This window comes from Sphaeramia orbicularis, chromosome 6 (genome assembly GCF_902148855.1).
Source record: "Sphaeramia orbicularis chromosome 6, fSphaOr1.1, whole genome shotgun sequence".
NCBI lineage: Eukaryota > Metazoa > Chordata > Actinopteri > Kurtiformes > Apogonidae > Sphaeramia > Sphaeramia orbicularis.
The window spans coordinates 1,640,373-1,660,387 of NC_043962.1; the positions used below are offsets into that span (position 1 = coordinate 1,640,373).

Below are 20,015 nucleotides of genomic sequence, written 5' to 3' on the forward strand. Positions count from 1 at the left end.
TTCTTTTTTCTTATAGTGGATAATTTTTTGGGCTGTTGCACCTCTGGGCCACCGCAGACGACTGATATCCAACAGACACAAATAAAGAAGATGAAGTAACCGTCTGTATATGTTGAGTTTATTGTCTTCATCAAATTGGTCCAAAAGGCCTTTCATCAAGTTCCGATCACAATGAAATGACACAGACACAGGTTCGACCGGACTAAACCAGTCGGAGACCTGCTACACTTAGCAGTCGTTAGCGTAGCGGTGCCCCCAACAGGTCTGGATCCAGTTTAACCGCACTTTAGATCAAATGAACTGGTCCTTCTCAGAGGTTGTTGTTTTTTTTTTAATTTTTTTTAAGCGTTTTAAAGCAAAAATGTGACCTGTGTTCTCAAACAGATCCAAGCCACACTCACAAAAAGATACCGTTAACATTAAAACTACAACTAGCCTGATGCTAAGCCGCTAGCGCTCAGCCTGAACATTGATTTGAGAAGATAACATTAGCAGTTTCACAGGACGCTTGGTTCGCTCCGGGGTGAACTTCAGTCAAGTTTGTGTAGGAGCTGGACGCCTCACTGTGGCCGTTGTGTGGAGGGCAGGGTTATGCATTTGCAGCCAAAATGTTTCAGATGTAGAAAAGAGGTAGCAAACCGACAACACCCACGTCACAGTGTGGCCAGACCCTTCATCAGCGCCTCTGCTTTAGAAAAACTGGTACCGTACGTGTACAGACGAAGACCCTCCAGTCCGTCTGAAACCTTCCCCTCAACAAACACATAAATATTACAACCCAAGGAAATGTTTTGGTTTTAAGTCTTATTCATTCTTTTGTAACTCGACGACAAAGCACAAAACACCCTGACTTGTGTAGCATGAGAAATACAGTAAGTTTATAAAAAAATACAAAAAAGCACTTTTTTTTTAACCATCAAGAGAAGCATTTTATAGGGATCAGAAATGAATAAAAATAACAAAAAAAAGGTGTATGTACTTTTCAAAACCTGTAGAACCTATTTACAGCATCATGTGAGGTGGAGCAGAGGGAGTATGAAAGCACAAAACAGTCTGAGGGGGAAAAGGAAGTGACCAAATATGAACCGGGGCAGTAAGTTGTTCTTCATAAAAGAGGGTGGTTTTATTTGAGCCTACTGTCCGTCTCGAAGTCAAAATGTCAAACGTTCAAAGAGACTGTGAGATGGGGGTGGAGGGGGCGGGGCTAGTCCAGAGCGATGATATCGTCGTCGTCGTCATTGTCGGCTGCCGCTCCTGATTGGTCCGTCCGCGGCCGCTTGATGGAAGTTTCGCCGGTTTCTGCGTCCGAGTGCTTCCTCTTGGTGCCGCTGGGGGTCGCCGCCGTTCCTGCCGCCGCGCTGGACGACGCCCCCTCCTCGTCAGAGTCGACGATCATGATGTCGTCATCCTCCGCTCGAGCTGAAACGAGGCAGACAGACGGTCAACGCTCAAACCAAAGTGACGTGAGCTTTTAAAAACACGCATTTAAAATAGAAAAAGAGCCAAGCACAGAGAATAGTAATAAATAATAATAATAATAATCATAGAAGAGGAGAAGTGACTGAAATGTAAACAGATTATTACACTTTATATTGTACTAATTACTCATTATATACTTGGACTTAGACAAACTTTGTCATTCAGGTATGCACAAGGTGTACACAGAACGAAATTTCGTTGCATTTAAGCTCGGGACAAGAATCTCATGTAAAGTGCTAAGTTATATAATAAATAATGATATAATAAATAATGATAAAATACTACTAGGGATGGAAGGATATGAATGTTTCATATCGCAGTTATTGTGACCAAAATTACCACGGTTATCATGATCACGATATTGTTGAAACTGTGCTAAAATGTTCAAAAAGTACTTAAACACACACTGAAATAATTTAACCAAGTTGTATTTAAAAATAAATAAATAAAATAATTGGTACAATGTACCTTCTGTTGCAGAAACATTCAAATATTAACCCTTAGTGGTCTGAGCCTTTTTTGTCCGATTTTCAGTCCTTTTGATTTTGCCTTTATATACTATATAAACAAATGTTTACTATACCCATGTTTGGAATCTGTTTTTTCTGCACAACTTCATTTATTTCATCTGCCCATTACTGTTTCACTTTAACCTACGATAAAAACATAAAAGGCCAGAAAACACAAAAAAAAATATAAAATCCAATTTGAAAAATGTATATAATTTATTGCATAAATAACACACATATGCTTATTGAACCTTTTCACAGACTTTAAAAGTGAATATTGGTTCCAAATATTAGGTATAGAAAATTAAAATTGTAATAAATTAAAACTATACTCAAATATTTGACATAAAAGCAGATCTTTACATCGGCGTTTTCTCCCCTAAAAGTGCAGTAATCAAACACAGTTATCATGATAATTAGAATTTAAACAGTAATACTAACCGTCTGCAATTTTACAGCGGTTTATCGTTAAACCGGTAATCGTTACATCCCTAAATACTACTATACAGTTATTAAAAATGTATGTCCATGTGTGTAAAATACAGCAGTGATTTAAAATGCACAACAGGGATAAAAAGCAGCAGTCAAACATATCGTAGTACGAACATTATACTGTACTAATTACAGGGTTCATACACATTTTTCAAGGTCAAATTCAAGCACTTTTAAGGGTCATGTTCTAATGTTTCCAGCACAGCACTTTATCGCTGGAGTCAAATACATATCTACAGAAATATATATACTCAGGATTTTATTTTATTTTTTAAACTTTTTATCACAATGATGCACATTGTATTATGCGATAAACATCTAAAATTATGTTTCATGATAGCACAAAGTTTAGAAATTAAAGGAAAACACAAAGTTTTATCCAAAAAAAAAAAAAAAAAAAGGGAACCACTTGACGTTCTTCAGACACACTCGCACCGAGACAAAGATTCAGAATAAAATGGACCTGGAGTCGACCTGAGAATTTACTTTTTGGCATAAAGTTTTATTTTCCTAAATGTATCACCTCTGTAAGTAGCTTTGGCTTGAGTTCATATTAAAAATAAATAAATAAATCAGTTATAACTGCAAGCACTTTCAAGCACTTCAACTAAAACTTAAGCACTTTTCAGACCTTGAAAACACAACATTGAAATTCAAGCAATTTCAAGGATTTCAAGCACCTGTATGAACCCTGTAATTAGTAGGGGTATTAGAAAATATTGGTTCTGCTGTATATTGTGATATTTCATTTCACAATACTGTATCGATATTAAAAAAGTACTGCATCAATATTTTTAGTTATTTATTCAAATGCAGATATTGTGGAGGTTCATTTTTGTTTTTCTTTTTGTTAATGTTTTATTTATTCCTATTCAACACTTTTATTCAATAATGTTCGTTCCTTTGTTGGGATTGAACTCAAATCCTGTTCTGATGTTAGTTCTGAACTAATAGAATCTGAACATTTGAACAGGATCTGAAACTGGAATGTCTGTAAAACAGGATTTCAGTTTGAACACAGGAACATTTTGGGATATAACATTAGATCCTGTTGTGACCAAATAAAAATGTGTTTAGTATTTGTGCAGATTTCTGCTGTAATTCAATTCTTCAAGGAAATAATCATTTAAAAAAAAAAGAAATAAACAAAAATTACCTTTTTAACAGTATCATGATATATCGTATCGTGATCCTAGTATTGTGATTTGTATTGTATCACCAGATTCTTGCCGATACACAGCCCTAGTAATCAGATTGTGTAGCTGAATGTTGCGGTGTTATTATATTTGCACATAATGAGCTGCACCACAGTGGGTTATTGTTCAGTTGTGGTTTGAGCTATATACATATATATACCTATATACATGTTAAAAATACAGGAAGAGTTTACAGCTGAATATAATTTCAGACTGCACTTGGGGTCAATAGGTCATGTGCACTGATCTGAAAACAGTTTACTGTGACTGGGTCCAAACACAGTCATGTCCCGTCAGAGCGTGAACTTTAATAGATCGCCATTCCAACATTTATTTCAATATAAAGTCGCTCCTTGTTTTGGATAATCCCTTATGGTCCAACTAAAGCAAAAAAGAATTTAAAAGTAAAAATGTGGGTTATTTAGCAACACTAATCTCTCTAAATGTCTCTAAAATGTCCCGTCAGAGAGATTTCGAATACTGTGTTTTGACCCAGTTGTTCAGCTCTTTTGCCAATAAACCTGAATTTCTTAATCACCAGCTTCAGAAGAACCTGGACTACATATTAACGATGAAACCGCAGATGTAGAGCTACAACATACAAGGACACTGTGCTGTCTGTATGTCAGCAGTGTTACACAGTTTCAAGTTGGCTGCATCTACTTTTCTGTTTCAGGACTGAGACCCAACAGCTCCCCCTGCAGGCACTGGGTTACATTTCAGAGTCTGATACAACTCCTATAAGGATCACCATTGATATTATTGGAGTATTTGATTTTCTTTTTTTGTGATTTTTTTTCTCTGCTCATCTCATCAGGCAATGGGTGAGAAATCTGTTTTTTTTTCTGTCTGTCTTTATTGTCTTCCTCCCACCATCTGTTTTGTGGAGGGCAGGGTTATGCATTTGCAGCCAAAATGTTTCAGATGTAGAAAAGAAGTAGCAAACCGACACCCACGTCACAGTGTGGCCAGACCCTTCATCAGCGCCTCTGCGGAAAAAACCACCTCTTGCCAGTGCAAAAACTTTTCATTGAAAAACAAGAGTTTTGGCTAAAGTGCCATTAGGTAAATTTTTATGCGCAAGTTATATTCACGCAATTTGAGGATCAATGGAAAAGCGACTACTGATACAAAGGAAAGAAAACAGGATTCTTTTTCCACATGCTGACCTTTAGAGGAGGTTGATGGCTGGGCGGAGTCCTTGTTGCCGTTGGTGATACTGTTCACATCCTCCTGGTTACTCTGAGGCGGTGGGGCTTTGTCTGGAGCCTCGCCCACCACCTCAAACTCCACATCCCTCTCAAGTTCCTCACTGTCAAAGATGACACATGTATGTTAATATACAATGGAGCGACAAAAAAAACAAAAAACAAAAAATGCAACATGTTCATCATGTGTTTAAAGTTTAAACATGTTCACGGAGCTGAAGTCGGCTCCAGAGGACGTACGTGTGCAGGACATTAACCAGGAGTGTGTAGTCTTGGAGGAAGTCGTCGACTTGGAGACGGCTGCCGTTACGGATCCCAAAGTCAGCAAGAAATTTGCTGTTGTTGGCTGTGAGTAGAAACAAGGATGAAAATGAACACATACTGCACGAGGAGAGGATCCATTTAGTCATAGAGCACAGATTTACTTCAGCAAAACTCCAGTTCAGACTGACATTGAAATAAACATTGATCTTTTCATAATAGAATAGAGTTCATTGTGTAAAATTACAGATAAATGTGTGTCCAGAGTTCAGCCTTGTTGGACAGAATGTGCAGATGTCAGTGTAAATCACGCACGTGTTTTGGTTTTGTCCTAAACTTGCATCATTTTGGGATAACGTATATTCAAAAATTGTTAACATACTAGGTTATGCAATCCCTAAAACATGTTTGATGACGTGTTTCAGATGTATTATTGGTAATAATGTAATCAAAAATAATAGATATTTGTTTAAAATACTATTTGTAGCCTGTAAAAAGGCTATTACCAAAAAAAAAGTGCCGATTAGAACCACCTACAACTAATGACTGGATACAAACTGTGAATGGAATATTTGAGATGGAGATTCTGACCCATAGACTGAGGACTAAAGAAGAGCAGTGTCATGATAAATGGAAGAAATGGACAATTTTCATTTAAACGTCACATTACAATTGCATTACAATTGTTAGTCACAAAGATTTTTTACGGTCAGTGTATCCCAAATGTCCCTCAAGTTTGTATTGTACAGAATTCAAACAATAAAAATATAGTAACAAAAAAAAGAATAGACTTTATTGTCATTGTGTGTGCAGTGAAATTAGGAGTGCTACTGTAACAAAACAACAATAATAAAAACAATACATAAAAAAAGAATAGAGTGAATATGAAATTACAAAAACTAAAAATAAGAAAACAGAACAGAAAATTTTCACAAAAGCAAAAATATGAATAGAAAATAAATTGACAGTATGTATATCTATGAACTTGAGTCTATATAAAAATAGAGCATTTATGTTTGGATAAATAATGCAATGTTATTTTTATGCACTTAAGCTAAATGGCAGTTCTATGTAAAACTCCAGGTCATTCAGGAGCCATTGTTCTGCTCCAAGTTCTGGAAAATATTCTCTTTTAAGTTCCCCATGAGTTCCGACAAAACACCTTAATGAGTTTCACTGCACCTTCTCCAGTCTGGCCAGTACTTTGTTTTTGTTTTTTTTTTAATATATAGACTGATGGGTGTTATTCAGGGTTCCCACAGGTTTCTACATGTTAAATTTAAGACCTTTTTGACACTACTTAGAACAGAACTTAATGGCCATTTCACGGCCATACTGACAAGAATTTGTGACTCCTAGAATTTAGAAAAACGAATTCATTAGTCCAGCACCTTCATTCCCATCGTTCCGAGTCATTTCTCACCAGGGGCTGCAAAGTTGGTGATAATCCGTTCCAAATTTCAACATAAATTGTCGGGTTGGAACTGAGTCGACTAACGTTATTTTCTTTGCAGTTTGGACACATTTAAACACAACACAGCAAACAAGTTTATGGCAACAGAACTGAAGACCTACAATATCAAATTTAATACCTTTCAAAGACTTTTTTTAAGGTATTAAATACAGATTTGTAAATTCAAGACTTTTTAAGACCCCATGGGAACCCTGTTTTATTGAGGGGCTTGTCTGCACACATGCCAGGATGCACTTTCAGTGTCAAACCCCTGCTCCTCCGCTGAATGCATGTGTAATCTTTACACGTCTTCCTCTCAGCCTGTATCATCATCCTCATTCCTCGTCTACTCTCTGCTCGTTCCTCCATCTGCTTCTCACTCTCTTCTGGGAAGTCATTATTAGCACTTTCATCATTTCCCCAGTTCATCATCCTCCATCTGCTACCTCTTCTTCTTCATTTCTACATCTCTAAAAACCTCAAGGGACTAAACAAACTCACACAGAACTAGAGAAAGTAAAAGAAAAAACAAGTCTTGCTTGCTCCTTACCTTCTGTCTCCCCTTCCTCTGAGGAGATGAGGATGGTCCCTTTTCCGTCTTCTATCTGAACATCTGGAGCCACCATACCAAACCTCTCCTTAAGGATCTGAACAAACATCATATCACATCAACCCAAGTTAAATAAATAAGGTCTAGTGTTGACCTCCATAAAGAAGTACTAGAGCTTTATCTTACTCTGTCCTGCAGCGAGAGGACCATGGTTTTGTGGACGTTGAGTTTGACTGTGACTTCAGGTTTGCTGGCGCAGACGTAGCAGTTGGCGCTGGGCGGGTCCAGGACGCACGGCACCAGCAGCTTCTTCCTGAGGTTCGGACACTTGTTCAGGAAGATCTGGGGGCGTGACCAAGACCAAGAAGAAACATGATCAGTGATGGGAGTTCATACAGTATCAGGGAAGTGGTGACTACTGTCAAAAGGGCATAAGAAGCCGTTTTATTTCAGGTTTCACATTAATCTCAATCTGACCTATGAATGAAAACTGGAATATTTACCCCAAACCCTTCCTTTCCCTTCCAGTTTAACCTGGACTTCTAATCCCATTTCATGTCACAGTGACAGTTAGGGATGGGAATCGAGAACCGGTTCTTTTGGGAACCAGATCCCAGTAGCTTGATTCCTTAGAATCATTTGCCTGCCATCACCAGATTTTTGCCAATACACAGCCCTAGTTGCAATGAATATAAATAAAAGCCACTGTTTTTTTTTTGGGGGGGGGGGGGGGCAGTTTGTAATCTAGACTCGTCATCTACTGAAACAGTCATTAGTTGCAGCCCTAATAAACATATTGGGCACCGGTGGCTTTTACTGTGACTGTGGTTTCCAACAAACAATCTCTAATGAAGCTGTTAAATTACACCCTTTAGAGATCCTGCTGAATGATAAAATTAAGCAAACTCGTCAAAACAAACTACTTGGACTAGTTATTAGGATTAATATTGGTACATTTGGTAGCTGGACTGACCGTGCGACAGGACTCCACTTCTCCAGACAGGATCTTCAGTCCTTCCAGAACGATAAGTCCAGCGATGACGGCGTTGGTTGTAGCAATAGCTGGAATGATGTTACCTGCCATAGCTAAAAACACCAAATAAATGAGTTAAACCGTAGAGACAGAGGTTGTTATTCATATAAATCATATCATCGAATTTCACTTGAATATAAGAAAAGTCTACATGAATGTTGATAAAAGTTGCCCATCTCTTGAGCCTCTTCAGACAGAATACAACATAACAGACTGTGTAGCACCTGAACTTCAAAAGTATGAACCACTCACACTTGACATCAAAACGACTCTTCATGTTCATGCTAAAGATGTGCATACGGAGGTTGGCTGCGGCAGTGACAAAGTCCATGGCTGGAGGATCATCCTGACAACAAAACATGTGTGATTTATGTCATTTGTCTCTCAGGCATGAAAACACTCCACATCCCATTGAATTTAAGACAGTTTAACACTGAATATCCTGTAGACACTCTAATCCAGGGGGGTCAAACTTATTTTAATTCAGGTTCCACATACAGACCCAATGTGATCTCAAGTGGGCCAGACAAGTAAAACAGTCAAATAACAAAATAATAACTATAAATAATGTTAACTCAAAACCTTTATGTATGTTTTAGAGTGAAAAAAGTAAATGACATTATGGAAATGTTACATCTACTAACTATCCTCTTAAAAAATGTCAAAACCATGAACAATCTGAAATTCTCAAGAACACAAGTGCAATTTTAACAATATTTGCCTTAGCTTATAATTTACACATGTACATTAAACTTACAGATCACAGTGGATCTACAAATACACAAATCATTTAATAACAAACAGAATTTTGTTAAATTGCACATATTTCTCTAAACACATTTCATGTTTTTCATATTTCCTCAGGTTACTCACATTTTTCTGAAGGATAGTTGTAAATGTAAACATTTTCATGTAATTTTACTTTTTCACTAAAACAAAGAATTTTTAAAAATCATTTATGGATTATTATGAGTACTAACACGCTGACCGATGGGGAACCACAGGTCATATTAATATCAATATCTAGGGACTGAAGTTAGTAAATGCGTCGTTCCTGTTTTTAACTTAATTTCCCATCATGCAGTGTGGGTACTGCGATTCCCCCTCAAACATCATGGCATAGCAATGCAATTGTAAGGCTACTGTATTCCAAAATTACTGATATCTCTAAAATATCGGTCCTATCAACTTGCCGAGATATTTAACATGGAGATGGGACTATTCCTCAATGTAAGAACCAAACTGGCCAATTAAAAAAAATCTCAATTCTCAGAACTGTGCAGATACACACACACACAGATGCTCTGAAACTTCCAGTATTATGCTATAGATTTTACTGGTCTGACCCACTTGAGATCACATTGGTCTGAATGTGGCCTCTGAACCAAAATAATTTTGACACCACTGATGATTATCTTCAGTGTAATTTTTGCATCCCATAGGTCAGATTAGACACTTTGGTGGGCTGGTTTTGGCCCTCACCCCTGCCCTAATCCAAACTGTTTGCTTCCCCACATTAAAGCTGTAAAAGTTTATTCATTAGTGCACTGTGTGAAGACCTTTTCTCTGAGCTACCTTGTCCCAGACGAGCTCAGCTCCGTCTCCCTTCTCCTGCAGCTGGGTGCGGAGCGTCTCCACACTGTGCTGGAACAGCTGGCAGTAACCCCAAACGCCCAGAACCTGCTGGTCCTTTAAACCTGATCCTGGAGACTCCTCTTGAGGACACACTGGGGCATAAAACAAATACTGCTGAACACAACGTACAGACACCTGAGAGAGCGAACTGACAAGAGTTACTGAGCGAAAGTTCAGGTAACAACTCATATGAGGATTCATTTTAATGCAACTTATAGTGACTGAACTCTGCACTGAAAACCCAGACAGACATTATGACAATATTTATTTACTTTTAACTTATTAACTGAAATATCCAAGATTTTTTTAGATTTTTATCGGACTGACTGCTATAAATGTATTGTACCTTGTGTGCTACATGTAATATGTATGTACGGTTTTTAGACTGAATCCCAATTCCACCCTTGGCCCCTCCCCTTCCATTTTCCGCGTACATGTGAAGGGGGTAGCGTTGTCCTGATCCTCGATTAGACGTAGGGGAAGGGCTAAGGCGGAGGGCTGTATAGGCCTCAAAATGGAGATTTTCCAGGACTACAGTACGAACACAGGGGTAGGAGAACTTTCCTGTAATTCTGTTTGAATCATTGGCAAGATGGAGGTAAACACAGCAAAAAAAGTGCAGCAGTGTGATGAAAGGAACACACAAATGTGGGGAACTTCTTTGTAAACAACTTAATCATTTGATCAAACCGTTTAATGCAGTTTCAAGGTGTTCTAGATTGCATTTCTGCGGTTCACAGTTGATAGGCACAAAAAAATGACTAAAGCCCATGAACAGAGATGGTTACAGCTGCTGGCGACATGGAGAATACTTTCAGAAACAAAGTTGTCGCATCTGTTTATAGTGACGGTCAATGACTGATGATGACGGAACAGGTTGCGAAGGATTGTCCCGTTTCATAGGAGAATGTTTCAACCACTACCCCTTGCAGCTCCATTTCAAGGGTTAGTGCCAAGTGCAAGGGCCAAGGGGTAGGGCTAAAGGGTGAATTGGGATTGGGCCTTATGCCGTGTTTCCACTACGTCGAACCGGCTTGACTCAGCTCGACTCGGGTACCAGGTCCTATTCCTGGAGACCGTTTCCATTACAGGATACTAACCACTTTACAGTACGTGGTCATGATAGCGATGCGGCGCGTTACTTCCGTGTCGTCTGCTCAGAGTCGCTGATAAACTCGCTCGTTGCATGTTGTCTCGTCAAACTCATGCTAAATTTTTGTGTCAGTCACCAAAGACTGAATCTCTTGACTGAATGGTGTAGTTTTGCAGGCCGTTATCATGTGGATTAACCTACCACTATATTTACTGTAAACTTCTGCATCTGTTTTTTGTAAAAGGGCGGGTCACAGAGACAAATCTGACTAATCAGTGTTCTGCAGTGTTTACATGTCACATTTTAGTATCTGGTCCCCAGTCCTGGAACCTCGGCGGAGGTGATACCAAAAAAGTAGTACCGGGTACCAGATTCCAGGTCCTTTTTCACAATGGAAACACAAAAAGGCCGAGTCGAGTCGATTCCATGTAGTGGAAACGTGGCATTAGAGTGTCTTTTTTGGAGGTGCACCCAAGTCTCATTGTATGAAAATACAATGACATTAAAAACTCCGATCATGATTGTGAGAATCATTGTGTTACTGCACAAACATTATGAGCAATAATGAAATGTGAAATGGATAGGTTAGAAAAAGAAAACTAGGACACTTTTTTCTCCATTTTAATATTTACATCTGATGTCTAGAAGTCCATCTCAGAATTAATCAGAACTAAAACTATGCTCCATAAATATTTGAATATTTAATAGACATACCCCTGTTCTCCAGCTGCTGCCAGTCCAGAGGTGTTGGAGCTTTTCTCTTCTTCCACAATTTGTCCATGGTGAGCAGATACATGATGTCATCTTTGAACAGCTGGGGAAGAAAGTCAATATGTTTAACAACATGTAAATACCCAAACATTTAGAAAAAAAGAAGAAATGAAGCACAGGATTGATACACCTTTTCCACAGAGTTTAACTACACTTGAACTGTTTACACGCCATAACGACCAACAATCTATAATTGACCGCGTACAGACTATATTCTATCCCTGATTACATTCCATGCACAAAATACTGTTGTTCAGTATAGAGCTGCACTTGTCCCACTTTTTTCTTTTTTTTTTTTAAACATTTCCTACTGTTGGCAGATGTTCCACTGTGTGAACTCAGTCGCCCTCTTTCATTCCTTTGAAAACACCTTCACTGATCAGCTTTTCACTGTGTGCTGATGTACAAAAACCTGTTCTCATCCTCTTTGAAAATGTTTAGAAGTAGGTGTAGGATATTTTATTCAGAGTCTGCATCTATGCGAGGATTAATGGGTGTTTCTCAATAACAACGAAGCATCGTTCAAGGACTCAATTATACAGAGTTACATCATCAGTCTGTGGAAGAATCATAGGGTTACACTAATGCAGATACTTTGCTAAACTAATATTTTCCTCTATATTTGAGCATATCAGGTAAAATGAGGAGATTAAAAAATGCTGGCATCACACCTCAATGCACACGTATCTGTTGTTTGCTTTGTGTAATGGTCATATAGGTGCATAAGTCGGTGCATTACCTGCAGTATATTGGGTTCAACATGAACACATTAACAGTGAAATCTAAAGAACACACTTCAATAACCCAAACTAACACTTAAGATAATTAAAGTTTATGTAATTTATCTTGTTACTGCTTCATGACAGACAGAAGTCTGTGTCAGATGTGTCTAATATGATCCGGTCTCTGCGGTTTAAAGGAAAAGAAAAAGAAACAGTGCTGTGATCATGATTAAATAAAAAAACCTCAATATAAAAAAATAAAGATTCAGTCACTTCACTGATGCAAAATGTATATAAATATAATTAAAAGATCTAACTAAGCAAGAAAAGGGATTCATACACAAAAGCAAATACAATGCACTTATAAATGGACAATCGATAGGAAAATAAAACCATAAAAAAATAGAATTATTAAGTAAAATAAAAGAATGGATAAGATCATAACAAAAGGGAGCAATATCATTAATAATCCAAATTATTACACGACCTGTCAAACTCAGAATACTGTCACTGTCAACACACCCTTCAAACGGCATATCAGTGGTAGCTATTTGTATATTTCCTGTTCACGCATTGCACTGAAAATCTGTTTTCTGTCAGTGCAGTGGCCAGCCATCCCAAATACCAAATTTAATTTGATCTCTAATTCAGAATGCCATTGATGCACCATGGGAAGGTATAATACGGAGGGAAAAAGCATTATTGTACAAAAAAAGCCTGAGCTTCTTTTTATCTGATCCATAATCAGCAACCAGAATTAAGTGGATGCTAGTTTAGGCCAAATAAACAGCATAAAATAACCAAAGGAAGAAAGTGTAGTCTTAATTTAGTAAACATTCATTAATCAGAATCTGAGAAAGAATAAACTGAATGAAAAGGTCCAACAGTGTTTGGTCCAAGAAAGCCAATCTACAAAGAGGAAACTCAAGTATCACTAAAACATGGACTGGAAAGACCAACTCTAGACTGAAATGACAACGAAAACATAAATGTTTGACGAACTCAGCTTATACCTTGTTGAAAAGCTTGACGGGGTCATATCCTGTGGAACGGGCCCAGTCTTTGGTGGACACACGTTTGATATCTCCGTCCTTTTCTGAGGCTGTGGCGCGAGCTGCTGCCTCCTCTGGTTTCCCTGAATGCAGAACAGTGCATGCTGAGTTTTACCTACATCACTTCCAATTCATGTTGAATTTTATAACTAAAAAAACGTCATAATAACAAAAACTCTGTCCATTGCTTACAGACTGCCTCCGGGTCAGCAGTGTCTGGTGACACTTCTGATCTGCATCCTCTTCTCCAAGAGCTGACTGTGGTTACAAACAACAAAGAAACATGGTGAGTATGAGAACAAAGTGTTCTATTGTGGATTTTTTCACTCTACTAGTAGGTTCTTAGAGCATGTCCAGCGCTAGCCTGGTGAGGTGTCACTGCAAGTTGGCCATGTCTGCACATATTCCAAATAAAACCTGCTTCAGTAACAATGAGCCTTACTAAATGGAAGAAAAAGGAAACTGTAAATTTTTGTTTATTGCAAGCCAAACAAGTTATTTCTTTGAAATGGAAAGATATTCAAGGACCGACGGTTGAACCAATGGATTAAATAAATGTCTTCTAACCTGGCACTGGAAAAGCTGATAAGCTGATAAAGTAAAGATCAAAGACTTTTATCAGATCTGGACACCTTTTTTTGCAATTTTTAAAGGACTTGTCCATATACACAATTAAGTTGTGTCTGTCAAGTATGTTTTGTTGCACTGGGAGTGGGTGCTATTGTGTGCATGGGGGGTGGTAGGGATTGTTTTGATGCGTTTGTGTTGTTGCCTGTTCTTATAAAACAATGAAAACAACAATAAATATATTTATGGAAAAAAAAAACCCAATGAGCCTTACTTGAAAAGATATTTGCCCAGACGATACAGTGAATGGGTTCAGATGGCGTATTTCTGATGGTGCATCCTGGGAAGGTCTTCTGAGTGGGCTTAGGTTGGCACTCGTAGCACTCTGTCAATCCCTGGAAAACAAAGAATGAAAGGCAAATAAATAAAATGAAACAAAAATAAAGGGATATTACTTTACTCAATATGATAGTTTTACTAGTAGAGCTGAAACGATTAATCGACTCAAAGTGATCCAAAAAAATCATTCAACCACAATTCTCCTGAATCAAAGCTTTGTTTCCTTCATTCTCTGCTGTTAAACATTGGTTCCACTGTTGTGTTTCATACGGACGCTTATTGTGACGCACAGAGAAGCTTCAGTTCAGGAAAACTGCAATAGAATATTTCCCTTCGATCAATTCGAGTCGATTAATCGAATCGTGAATTTTTGCATTCGCTTCAAGCACCTAATCGATTAATCGTTTCAGCTTTATTTACTAGACAGTATGGATCTGCATCTCCATCACTGAACCTAAGGAGATAAGCTCTTCAAAGCACTGCCAATCCCACATGTTAGAGTAGAGGTGTCCTATAGTAATTTGTCACGAACAGTTTTTCAGAGGAATTGACCCGGTCATGTCAAGTACCAGCGTATTTACAATAATTTACAGAGAGCATTACATTATGGGTTCCTTGTACAACTAGTATTGCTAGGGCGAACTATATATTTAAATCTGTCGTCTGAATTACACCTAAAACCAAGTCCTTCTTCCCTGTTTCTAGTTACACTTTCATAACAAACCTGAGCTTTGGTAGCATCAAAGAGCTTTGTCAATACTCAGACCTGACCCGTAGACTTGGTGAGCAATGACCACTGACAGCAGAGGCAATAAGAGACACCTGAGAAAAGGTTTTCTTTAAATGAAATTGAAAATGCCCTGTACGCTACTTTTGTGTGATCATTTTTCTGTGACAAAATGCTGGCAAAGCAAATCAGTGAAAAACACCACGCCCACTGGACAGGCATATTACCCAGTGTGTTTTTTTTTTGTTTGTTTTTTGAGTGACATGTTCAAGACATGTGTTTGTTCCGTTACCTTCTTAATGACAGTGACTTGTCCAAGGTATCCAGCAGTGCCGCTCTCTATAAGAGGGATGTCTGCTGCCAAACACATCCTGTTCACATGGTTACGGGCCGCTAGGAAGACAAAACAATCAATCAACCAACCAATAAAAAATACCTATTTCGCTTCTCATTTTGTTTTGTCATCAACAAAAAATAACTGACAGTGAGATGAGTTTACCTCTGTTATCTAGAGCATTCATCACCAGCATGAACTTCCTGAAGAATTCCACATTGTAGTCAGGGCTGTGGGAAAAATAAAAAGATCATAACATTTACAGTTTAATAATAATAAAGAAAAGTTTGCGGTTTACTAAATGTCCAACAGAAAATAAAAACACGTACTTCATGATGCTGTCATGGTAGGCAGTAATATTTGCAGTGGGACAAAACTGCAAAGCACTCTCCTTGGCCACCTGCAGAACAACAGGAATAGGATGTAAAAAAATAAGGCAGATGAAACAATTAAAAGGTCAAGTCTATCGGTCCATCAGCTGAACTGACAGTCCCACTGACACATCAACAAACCTGTGCTTGGACTTGCCAACATGCTTCTTTTGAAAGAGGAACTGACGGTTCAGGTTGCTGACATCAATTGTGTCCAAGTCGATCTGCAGAAAACATACATTCACAATGATTAACAAGGATTTGCCTCATATTAGTACTGACTACATGTGACATAAATGTACCTCTCAACTAAAAAAAACAGTAATGCAACTTGGTTAGATGCTTTTTATTGCTAACTCCTTGTTAGATAAGATTACTTGTATCTCTGGATCACTGTTACTAAACTACTGCTTTAATTCCCATCGTGTCCCTGGGGGACAGTCAGAGCTCGGTTCAACTCCTTTTGTTTTTTAATGTACTTTAGCATACACAGGGCAGCAAAATAACCATTAACTACAACAATCTATTTTGAATACATTGAGGGAATTTAATAAACATCATGAGGGAAACATGTTTAGTTTACAAAATATTTATTTGTCCTAAGGGAATGTGTGTTTTGGAAATCTCTGATATGACATGTGTCTACTTTTTCACTTTCTTGTGTACGATATGTTGTACACTTATTTAAAACTGTTGAAAAATGTTGTAGTCGTGATAAAATGACTTAAGTTAATAACAGTCTCCTATACATTCTCCTATTCATTCATTTATTTATTTAGCAGGGACAGCACACATTAATGAACATTTCTGTAAATGTGCCAGTATTAGCAAAACTTTTTCAACTGTTATTCCTTGGGGTGTTAGAAAATATTGGTTCTCCAATATATCGCGATATTTCATTTCACAAAACTGTATCGATATTAAAAAGTACTGTATCATATTTTTAGGTGTTTATTCAATGCAAGATATGGCGGAGGTTCATTTTTTATTTTTCTTTATTGTTTATATCTTATTTATTATTATTTAACACTGCTTTATTAAATAATGGTTATTTGAAGCATCCTAAAAGCACTTTTTTCTGTCTGAGAGGCGATGGTAGTTCCTTTGGAAACTAGGAAAATTAGAAACATTTTGTGATATAACATTAAATCCTGTTGTGATCAAATAAAAATGTGTTTAGTATTTGTATATATTTCTGGTGTAATTCAATTCTTCCAGGAAATAATCTAAAAGAAAAATTTTTTTTTAACAGTATCATGATATATCGTATCGTGATCCTAGTATTGTGGTTGTATAGTATTGCCAGATTCTTGCCAATACACAGCCCTAGTTGTCCCTGGGTAAGATGTAAGTGTCAGCATTCAGAAAATTAGAAACATTTAAAAAATAAAGGCTACACCCACACATTACATAGCATTAGTTCATACACACACATTACATAGCATTAGTTGTTCACATCTACAGTATACACAGTTAACCTTTAATCTAACCTACACTAAGTAGATGCATATTAACAACAGCAGATACTGGTCTGAAATAGAGATGAACGATTACCAGTGTAACGATAACCCGCCGGATGGTTAGTATTACTGTTTAAATTCTAATTATCATGATACCCGTGTTTGATTACTGCACTTTTAGGGGAAAAAACCCTATGTAAGCTATGATTTTATGTCAATATTTGAGTATAGTTTTAATTGATTACAATTTTGATTTCTATACCTAATATTTGAACCAATATTCACTTTTAAAGTTTTTGAAAAGGTTCATTAAGATCTTTGTGTTATTTATGCAATAAATTATATACATTTTTTAAATCTGAATTTATATTTTTTGTGCTTTCCAGCCTTTTATGTTGATATAGTAGGTTAGAGTGAATAACATATAATAGACAGATGAGATAGATGAGTTGTGCTGAAAAAAACAGATCCAAACATGGGTATAGTAAACATTTGTTTATATAGTATATAAAGGCAAAATCAAAAGGACTGAAAAAACAGACAAAATAGGCTCAGACCACTAAAGAAAATATTTGAATGTTCTGCCAAGAGAAGGTGCGTTGTACCAATATTTTATTTTATTTTATTAAATACAACTTGGTTAAATATTTCACTGTGTATTAGTACTTCTTGAACATTTTGAGCACAATTTCAACAATACCATGATAATAATGATAACCGTGATAATTTTTGGTCACAATAACCATGATATGAATGTTCATATGGTCCATCCCTAGTCTGAAGAAGCTGGTTACACTGGTCTACAAGGAAAATGCTTCCAGAACAAAAGTAATGAAATTTTACCACATGAGAGTCACTGATAAAGAAAAATCAAGTCAAAAATGCTGGTTGGCTGAACTTTCCAAGATACAGCCTTGGGTCAAAATGTGAAATTCAAGAATTAACGAGAGAATGGGTTTGACGCAAAGGAATATTTGTCCTCAGAGCTACAAGACTACTTCAGAACACTGTCTGCACATTAGAATACATTCACTTTACAGGTTCTATTTAGTGGAAGATTTATAAAACTATTATATAAATGTACATAACCAATATATATGTGTAATAACACTTCATCATATACCTTGAAACATCAGCAAACCGGCACTTCTGTCATTATTTTCCAATTAATCTTATTAAAATACGTAACATTTAGCACATTTAATGTCTGAAGCAAATCATTTCTAAAAAATTGTAGACCAGTGGTATTATTTGTGTGGACCCAAACACATGCACTGACATCCTGAAGTGCTCAGCTGTGACATCCGCCCACAGAAAACACTTATGGTCAACTGTGGAACACCTGCCGAACACGGATATGTGTCACTCTATCTACACAATCTAGTAAACCCCCTGGAAATGTTTGCAGCATCGTATAATCCGACATAACCAAACAAAGGTTGTCTAACGGTGTGAGTGTGTCGTGCGTTGGAGCCCAAGCCAGCCGGTCTGCTAGCCGGCCGTCCACTGCAGGTACTTGGTTAAGCTAACTCAGCGACGTTAATGGCGCCAAAAAAGCTCCTGCTACACCGCTCCCGTACCGTTAACGGTTCCGTTATTTCACGCTCGGGCTCCTTTATGCAACTACACCCCCTGGATAGAGAGGTGTCAAGAAATCCACACAACTCTCTCTGAGGTGGCACGTCTCAGGAATTAGTCCGAGGCCCGCACACCTAACCTTCAGGCGCAGTCTGGGCTACACAAAGACCTGGGTTAGCATGGAAGCTAGGTGGCTAGCTAGCAGAAGCCGACAAAACGCAAAACAAACACATTGCTACAGACCACTTCGATATTTTTGAAGCCGGTGAGGACGAGGTTCTTCAGCAGCTCACGCCGATCCCTCCGGCTCCCACCACCAGCACCTTACAGGTGGAAAGGGAGTCAGCCAGCTCTTTTCGGAGGGAACCCACTAGTTGGACCATATGATCGGCTAGAGACGAACCAGAGCCTGCGAGCACCGGGGAGCTAACGGCTAGCTCACGTCTTCTTCTTCTTCTTCTTCTCTACACAGAGTTAGTCCCGCCCCGTGGTTGGTCCGTTTTCTTCTTCTACGATATAAAAGTTGAACATGTGGTCACTGGTTTACCAATTAGCGCCCCTCTTCTTGACGAATGGTAGAAGGTCGCGTCTGTCTAGTTTTATTAGAAAGTTTTATTAGCAATTGTTTTTTTTTTTAATTTATTTATTTTTTTTTATTATACATTACATCAGCGGTTCCCAACCTTTTGTGGCTCATGACCCCATTTTAACACCACAAATTTCTGGTGACCCCAGACATTCAAAACAGAGACAGTTTTTTTTTGTTGTTTGTTTTATTTTTTTCTGAAATTAGTTGTTTTTGATCATGTAATAGTTTGCTACACTATGTTGCAAATAACATTCATTTAAGAGGACATTTAGTCTATATAATGTCTATTATTGTGGACAGAGGCAGTAAATCCAGGTGTAGATTACTGCACAAAGGGAGAATTAGATTGTCCTTGGTCAGGATCTGTCCAGTCAGTCCAGCTGTGATTTACAAGGAGGACAATTAATACTGAACAAACAAGAACTGAACTATGAATTATGAAAGAGCTGCAGCATCTGAAACTGACCACAATGAACATTTGACACAGAAACAGAACCACAGTGTTTCAGTCTTTTATGTGTTGTGATTGTCTCTTTCAACTCACCATATATTTTTTATTAGTAAGTTTTATTTATTTTTTTTATTATCAATTACTA

At 37.7% G+C, this 20,015-nt stretch overlaps 1 protein-coding gene across 1 annotated transcript; it reads right to left on the reverse strand.

Annotated features, from left to right (window-relative positions):
- Positions 1-96: 96 nt before the first annotated feature.
- LOC115421281 (SUMO-activating enzyme subunit 2-like) lies at positions 97-19,213 on the reverse strand. Its single transcript, XM_030137088.1, is given in 19 exon segments — positions 97-1,419; positions 4,846-4,988; positions 5,125-5,230; positions 7,149-7,245; positions 7,335-7,490; positions 8,122-8,234; positions 8,434-8,527; positions 9,757-9,908; positions 11,624-11,723; positions 13,416-13,537; positions 13,647-13,685; positions 13,688-13,708; positions 14,296-14,416; positions 15,380-15,480; positions 15,587-15,651; positions 15,751-15,821; positions 15,930-16,016; positions 19,074-19,123; positions 19,126-19,213. Coding segments are annotated over 19 exon segments (1,941 nt in total). The 3' UTR covers positions 97-1,204.
- Positions 19,214-20,015: the final 802 nt, after the last annotated feature.